The sequence below is a fragment of the Vigna unguiculata genome, chromosome 5, assembly GCF_004118075.2.
Source record: "Vigna unguiculata cultivar IT97K-499-35 chromosome 5, ASM411807v1, whole genome shotgun sequence".
NCBI lineage: Eukaryota > Viridiplantae > Streptophyta > Magnoliopsida > Fabales > Fabaceae > Vigna > Vigna unguiculata.
Genome location: NC_040283.1, coordinates 42043978 through 42052554, shown reverse-complemented (window position 1 = coordinate 42052554; position 8577 = coordinate 42043978). Strand labels below are relative to the sequence as shown.

Here is an 8577-nt window from a genome sequence, read left to right as displayed (position 1 = left end):
TTTTACAACAAAAATTGAAGACATGACATTACTTGAGAACAGATGCTGAACCAATTATGTTCTCATTCGTTATGGTGACAACTGAGTTCATAGTGCCACAATGCATCAGCAGCATTTTTTTTTGTTGTTTCTTCTGTTGGGTTTGACCGAAAGCTACACATTTGGCTAGAGGCACTTTCAACAAGAATATTTTGAATATATGCAGAAAATATAACCTCAACACAAACTTGGTGGGTGGAAGATGTTAACTTGTGCAGAAATTCAAGAGATGAACCAAACATGATCTTATTACATTAGAGAGAAAACTACATATTTGGCCAAAACCTAATTTACCTCTTTATTCTTTATGAAGATCTCTTCATTGAGTAGATGAACTAATGGCACTGTCTAAGGTAAGGAGGATAAAAAATTGCTATCATAGATTACACTTTTTACCATCTGAGAGCTCTTATTTTACTGTGACAAGAAAGTATCTCTATCTCCAAATCCTCTTCCAAGTTTCAGGCTTGGATATGATTGAATTCAATGAAAACTCACCAATAGAAAAGCAGATAACTATAATGTGGTTGTGTCTATGGGATAGCAACCCAGTACCCGAAGAAATGTGGCAAATTCCTGTAGGGACAAAATGGTTTTGATATGTGGTTAGATACACATGATATGAAAAAGGGAAAAATTTTGACATTTCTCGTAGTGAAAAAAACATGGAAATGCAAGAATCAATTGCCTAAACACAAAAACTAAGAAGTTTTGGAAATTCTTTAAGACCCACATGGCAGATCAAAACATAGGCCAGAGCCCCAAAAGCAATATGGTTAAGGTGATCAAAGGGTTCAAATTGAGTTGTGAGATAAGATACTCAAGCATCCACAAGTCAAGGATCAAACTCAAGAAAGAATACCCTAAAAGCACATTAGAAGTCCAAACCAATGCTTGCACTCCTTGATAATCAATTAGGATTTCATAAGTTTTTTTCTTTTATAAAGGAAGTCTTTTGATAATCAATTGACATATTTAAACATTAATTCTTTTTATATTCAATTGAGATTATTAGGAATTAGAAAACACCAAAATCGGATAATGTTCTATTAAGGTTTTAAAAGATTAAAAAAAGAATCATCTAATATTTAAAATCATAAAATTTCAATAGATTATTTTTTTAAATAGATTTTTGTGAATTTTGTTTGACTTTTTATTTGTCTGTAAAATATACTCTCACAAAAAAATCTTCCCCAAATTTGAGATTTTTCTACTCTAATTCAAACTTTTCTCAATCTTCAGTGACTGTAGTAAAGTTTTCTTAGTTTTTCTACATTGTTTTCTGCAATGATTACCACCAGTGTTATTTTTTTTGTTATTGACATTATTATTACATATGATTGTTCAATAAATGAAAATATAGTTTTTTCCTTCTAATTTGACTTCTATGTGATGCCTTTCTCTGGCTTACTGGTTTTTGAACATTTTATTTTAACCATGATTGTTTTTGAATATGTTCTAGACGCATGGACAACAATTTGAAAATGCATAGATATGTATTGAAACACAGTTTTAAATTTCACAAAAACGATATGGATTACAAAATCTAAATTACATATTTCATATTTTATAAGACCTTCAATATCTAAATTACAAAATCTTAATCATAAAAGTCTTTCAAAAACCTTTAAAATCTATTATTTACAAGCAGTAAACTTTAAGCCTAACTCAACTTTACGGAATCAATTTGTAAGATAAGGTTTGTACCTATTGGTCTTATAATTGATATGGGACTTCTAACAATTATACTCTTACAAAAGTATTTTAAAATTTAAAGAATTTCTTTTTTTACTTTTATGTAAAATGTCTTCTGAAATCTGAATTGTTATACCCCTTAAAATACCGGACTCTGAACAGGCTTGTTGGACTCCTGCTACAAGACTATCAAGTATTCTTCCTTTAATTCTTTCAAAGGAAAAGTCTAAAAAGATAGTAAATCCCACACTAACTAGTGATGTCAATGAACTAATCCCAAATTATAAGATGAAATCAGAGTTTATCTCAATGATGGTTGTTATTGTGCTTATCAGGACACTCGTTATTGGACTGTCATCAGTGTCCAATCTTGCAAACCACAATTTTAGATGTGTATTTCTAGGAGCAAGGAAGTGTTTTAGAAATCAATATTAATTAGCAATATAGCCAAAGTAGTCCCAAATTCTAAGAAAGAGGAAATAAAAAAAAGAAAAGAATCAAAAGACATAATTCAAATCATAAAATAAGAAGTCAAAGAACATACCTGCAAATGTGCTAAAGCAGTTTGTGCTCGAGGCTCAGTCATAGATGCCTCAAAATCAATATAGAAAAGGTAATCGAAATACCTAAATAAAAAAAAAATATAAGTCACAGGTTATACTAATGTTTGCATCAGCATCTAAGAAAATACCGTAGTTCAGATATCTAAGATTCATTTTACCCTAAATTATTTAGCACATGAATAGAGGAGAAAAGTAATTGCACATATACAACAGAAAACAATTTAGGAGAAGAGAGAAAATTAGACAACGTTTCAACACTTCATAAAGAGAAACTAGGATGAACCAGATATTGCATGAAGCAATATGATGAAAAAGAATGGCCAATTGCAGTAATGTGAAAAGGCAAAACTCACTTGGCAGTTCCCGTGTTGGAGTCATCAACAACTCTTAGTGGTCGATTTCTTTGTGGGCGGCTTTCAATCTGTTTTCAAATATACACAATGTTAAGTGTCCTGTAATAATCATGCATGGAGATAGACTTGCAAGAAGAAAACTTTTTCACATAGATAACCTTGGATAAATTTATGTCCCTCAAGGCAAATACTGCCAAAGCTTTAAACAGTACTCCAGGACCTTCATTCAGCGTAAACACAATACTTGTCTGAAAATAATGAACAATTGGTCGTAGAGAATCTTATATCATGATTATAAGACAACAGTCATACATCAAAACGGGCTTTCACCTTGAAGGGCTTATCAGCTTTTGGGATTATTGGATCCCTTGCAAGCACAAGATACCGACTGATGATTTCATAATCGTCCTGTACAAGACAATCAAACCAACACAAGAATTTCTTATTTGCAGAAATATAGAGGAATAAAATATATAGGCTCTATTGCAGAAGTTTGTGCACTAATGAATGACAAAGAACATGTCTCATGCACTTCTTTTATGTAAATCAATAAACACAGCACTTTGTACTGACTAATTACTATAGCATATCCTTGTCATTGAATATTGGAAGGAATACGCTTAGCAAATGCTTTGCAAGTTGACTTAAGAATGTATTGATTTAGCTTAGCAGTAAAATTTGTTCAAGGGTGTAAAGAGCATATTTGAAAGGGGATTGGTTCCCAGATATTCTACAATGAATTTTAGCATCTCACCGTCCACATTATTCCTGGGATAGGAGCCAAGCAATTGAGAAAGAGAATAAAAAATGGTTCAAATAGTTAGATAGCCTCAAAAAGAAAGAACGTTCCGAATTCTACTGAACAAAGCTGACATCATGGAAATTTCACATATTTTTGTCTTGCATCTATTACTCTTAGAGATATAAAACACCGTTCTTGGGGTTCAAGCTAACAACAGCATAACCTTTTCGGGGAACTGTCCTTCAACACATTGAAATAATTAGAGAAAATAAAGTGTCTGGTTTATTTGGAGGAAACGTAGAGATGGAGACAATCTAAAAAGGCCATAGATCGAATTGCCCGTATAAGTTGAAGTACACATTGCTTAGTCAACAACTATATTTCCTCTAGAATATGCAATTCATCTCTTCTGGTTTCAGGGTCAGTGCTTTCTTATTTCACAAAGTTTCCCTAATACTTTGTGAGAAATTCAAAGCTTTTTACCAAAGCTAAACTTCTTATTTGCAAATCTCAGGTTCTTTCTTGCCTTCAAACCAGTATAACATTGGAGACACCAAGTTCCCAAATGAATACTTGAAAATCAAATCAAAGGTAAATCAGCCACAAGATAATTGTTGATTTCTAGCAAATGATGATTGGTTAGAGATTTTACTTGGATTCGTTCTGCAAGTACATTAAGTCCATAGATCTCTGCAGCTCGAATGCTTGCAATTGCACCAGCATCATGTAGGCCATTTGAAGCTATTATCTAATCTCACAGGCATATTAAGGAAAACAGAAAACAGAAAACAGAAAACAAAAATTATTCTCTACTTAGAGAAATCTAAAGTCACATAAGATATATAGATATATTACCTGAGCAGCACCAGCTGTATCGTCAACATTTTCTCTGGCAACCCCTAATTTAGTTAAGAAATCATCACTCAATTCAAGTGCCTGCAAGCAAAAATCTTCTTCACAGCTCTTACGTGACTAGTACAAATTGAATTATTCTACTACATTCAGTATATTATTTATAGAAAACTACTATTTGATTCAGTTATATTAACGGAAAGTGCTCAGGCTTCTATCTTAAACAAACAAAATCCAAATGCGGGTTGAAAACCAAATGATCTATAATCTACTGTCTACTTCCTCCAAATTAATCAATATCAAACAAACTACTCAATGCAGAATACTTCTTACATGACCCTTGTTTAACTAACAGGTAAAACAACTAATACACAGCTTTTGAGAGATCATTTCAACCAGTTTAAAACATTAAAATTCAGTATTACTTAGAAAATTAATTGATTAAATCCCAGTTTCATTCATGGGTGGACCAATGCTATATAAATCTTAAGCAATCTATATTTCTTAAGTTGCATAGGATTAGATGCAACAACAGTAGGTTTTCCATTATAGTGTAGCAAGTCTATACTACCACATCTGAAAAAGGGCCAGCAACATGCAACCTCACCTGAGAATGACTTAGAACCCGTTTTAGGTACTCTGTTCTGACACCAGGCAGAGCTAGAAGGGAGAGATTAGTACTCATCTGCACCTCACCAACAATGTGAAGCCTATGGCGCAGAAGTAAATCATAGTTCCGATGAAGGCTCCCCCCAGATGTATTTTCTATTGGAAGAATAACCTTGTCAGCCAACCATAACTCAACAGCCTGTCAGACATTATTTTTAAATAGGAAAATGAGCAAGGATAAACACATATGAGAAGGTCGTTACAAAGACATTGAAACCATTACTCTTACCTTTGCGTAAAGTTAAAAGTGGAAACACATATAATGTAGAAACAGAAAATGAAAATCAATTGTGATAAATCTGAAAATATAAGGATTAAGACTTTTTTATCCAAATATTAGCATCAAGAATATTACAGATTATGTCAAATCAAACCTTAAAAGCTTCTTCAAAGTCATTGCATGAAACCGTTTCGCAGTTGGGGTAAGCTTTGAGTGCAGCATCCTCACTGTATGATCCTGGCATCCCCTAATTCAGTAATCCAAACAAATGAGACATGGATAACAGATCACAAATTTGCAACCATTGCATACATCATGATCATACATTCATACCTTATACGATATTCGTACTTTAGCATCAGCATCAGAAGCAGCCACAATATCCGATATGGTTAATGGCTCTACAGTCAGTGACAAGAACAGAAGTTTCAAAATCTGAAATCTTCCGGTAAAACTATGAACAAAATGCAAACTGGGAATGTATAAAGTCAAATGATAATGAAATAAGATTGGAAAGTAATGAAAATAGGATCCACAGCTTTCAAAATGATAACAACTAGTCTAATAATGAAACTATAGCTCTTCACATGAGTTGATAACATTTTTTTCAGGATGCATGTTAAATTCTAAAGAATATTCCCCCGCACTAGAAAAAAAAACATGAAAATAATGAGAATTATAATAGTAGTTTAATGAAAGACCAGAAAACTAACATCAGAATGGCCGAGTCAAAAACTAATTTTCATAAACAAATGGGATTCTTAATTTATATTTGATTATAAGTTAATAACATTATCCCATCATAAAAGTTCCTTCTTCTAGTTTGAAAGCAAAACAGATAGTTCCAGCATAATTATCTAATTCTCCAGGGGCAAACTAATATCCAAAATTCCAATTTTTTCATGACATTTTACCAACAGCAGCCTGCCCCTTCACCCCATAACCACATAATTTTCCCTGCATTTCATCAGCTTACTCTGGCTATGACAACAAATTCTAAAAGCAACAAAGGGGATTTCTCCCCTTTATCCACTCTTCAGTTAAGCAATGTTAACAATGTTCCTATTTGAAATCAGAAGTTCACTTGCATAAAAGCTAAACCCCCAAATCAAAACAAATGTGAATATACTCTTAGTGCTTATATTTTCTCACTCTGGCCTAGCACTCCCCTAGCAATGACCGAAAACAAAATGGTGTAAGCCACAATTACTTCAAGTTCAAAAACTAGCATGTGCCCAACCATGGTCTTGCAAGCTGTCACAAAAAGTGTGCAAACCCAATTAATCATTCGAAATCAAACCCCCAAAAGTAGGCAAAAAGCAAGCAACGACGGAATATATTAAATCCAACATGGATATTCAATGCTCACAAAACATTTAATAAGGTTCCTTAAATACTACTACTACAATCAATCATCTTGAAGAAAGTACAGTGCAGAAAAGCCAACACCCACTTGGAAGGGCGACCAAATCTTTATGCACTCCACGAGAAACATCACCGTCCATTGGATGGTGATCAACGACCTGCATCACTACCTTCATCGGCTTCCATGGATTCTCAACCCCCCAAATCCTCGTGGTTCGACCAACACACATCCCACCCCATTTGTGTGCACACTTCAGATGTTTTTCCCAACTCAGTGTAAGAGAATGCTGTCTGTTCCTCAAATTGTGACACCCAAGTTGAGAACCTGGGAGCCCAGCAACCACAAGAGATGTTGTATTTGTAACAGCCATGGAGGTCAACGGTTATCAACAGTTGAAGTGTGCTTCCTCACACCCAAAACCATCACAAAAATGTGATGTGCAAGAATTACCAGAAGGAATGGCTTGAACCAAACAATGAACCTGAGGTTCCTCAGAGACTCAACAATATTCTAATTCATAAAATCTGGTGCAAGTTTTTCAAACTATGAAATTTCTGATTAAAATTTTTAAATATTTCAATCTTTGAAATCCTTTTTCAAGTTAATATTTAAACATGCATAATTATAATTGAATCTTCGCATTAATAATAAAAAAATTAGAAACTTAAATGAATTCTAAAATATTTTTACATATTTCTTAATTATAGAAACAATGTAATAACAAAATGCAATTTTAAAACTAAATTGATTGTTTAAATCAAAATAAAAATATAAACATTCTGTGGAAATATCTTCTCAACTATAATATAAGTAAAATTAAATAAAGGTAGAGTTAGATTTACATCAATGTCATAAGAATCTTTTCTTAGAAAACCATGCTCGTGTTCAAAATAGTACTAAAATAATAATAATTTTTTATTCGTAATCAAATTCAATCCCATTTTTTACGTCGTACTGACCCACTTTTTTTGAGTGGTTAGGTGTAGTATTCAACTCATTTATTTATATTTTTATTATACTTATAACAATTTAAATTATTTGGGAGCAGATTATTTTACATTAAAAATAAGATATTTAAAATTAACTAATTTTTGTTTTGCTAGATAAAATTGGGCCTGGCCCAAAATTAGCAAATGAAAACTAAACACCTGTAGTACGACAGGAGTGAAGAAAGAGACCATTGAAAAACGAAAGACCAACGGACCAACAAAAGCATCGACCTATTCATCAATCAAATAAATGATCGGTGTCTTTGGATTGGACGGAGATTTGGAAAAGAGTGAATGAATGAATTTGAGATGATGAAAAAAATATTGTAATGTTGTTTGGATTAAGAAATTTTAAAAAATGAATAAAATGAAAATTTGTGTAAAATTTGATATATCTTTGGATTTGACAGAGGATTTAGGTATGAGTGAATAAATGAATGAATTTGAGACGATGAAAAAAATATTGTAGTGTTGTTTGGATTAAGAAATTTTAAGAAATGAATAAAATGAAAATTTGTGAGAGTTTGTGACAAATTGAAAATATGTTTAAATCGATAAAATAATATAATTACTATTTTATCTTTAACGATAAAAGTATTATAAATTTAAATATAAGTAATAAAATTAGATAAAATGAATTAAAATAATTAATTAATTATTATTATTATTACTATTATTTCTTCTTCCTATTTATATATTATTATATGTATAAAATAAAAAATAAAAATCAATTATTCAAATGAACAAAGGTATTTTGGTCAAATATCAAAAGAGAAATAGTGCATCCATCCAAATCTCATCTATTTGCAAGGATCGTTAAATCTCCCCCCCTCCAAAATTTAATTTAACCGTCTTCGCATTTCCTCATCAATGGTACGATACCTAAAACAAACGCCGCCTTAAGGTTTATTTACTTTTTTTTCTTGTTTTCATTTAAAAAGATAAGTTGGTCTTTCGGTATATTTTAGTCTTATCACAATGTTTAAAAAATTGATACAATTTAATTATTAATTTTTAAATTTTTTAAAAAATATTAAGGATTTTTTTGTCACAAATGATACTAGGATGATATTAATTATATCAATAAAA

The 8577-nt window shown here is 31.8% G+C and overlaps 1 protein-coding gene across 1 annotated transcript; it reads right to left on the bottom strand.

Moving 5' to 3' along the window:
- Positions 1 to 7049, bottom strand: LOC114183036 (arogenate dehydratase/prephenate dehydratase 1, chloroplastic-like). Its single transcript, XM_028069870.1, has 11 exons — positions 6587 to 7049; positions 5467 to 5534; positions 5288 to 5380; positions 4852 to 5052; positions 4248 to 4328; positions 4045 to 4140; positions 2981 to 3058; positions 2809 to 2898; positions 2651 to 2718; positions 2279 to 2360; positions 1 to 615 (listed from the first exon to the last, which is right to left on the bottom strand). Exons 1-11 carry the CDS (start codon positions 6867 to 6869, stop codon positions 556 to 558), a joined length of 1200 nt encoding a protein of 399 aa, XP_027925671.1. The 5' UTR covers positions 6870 to 7049; the 3' UTR covers positions 1 to 555.
- Positions 7050 to 8577: the final 1528 nt, after the last annotated feature.

Coding starts and splice junctions, on each gene's coding strand:
- LOC114183036 (XM_028069870.1), bottom strand. CDS start 6,869: ATGGCTGTTACAAATACAACATCTCTTGTGGTTGCTGGGCTCCCAGGT. Junction 5,535..6,586: donor AGATTTGGTCGCCCTTCCAA/GTGGGTGTTGGC, acceptor CACTGACTGTAG/AGCCATTAACCATATCGGAT. Junction 4,141..4,247: donor ATACAGCTGGTGCTGCTCAG/GTAATATATCTA, acceptor CTGTGAGATTAG/ATAATAGCTTCAAATGGCCT.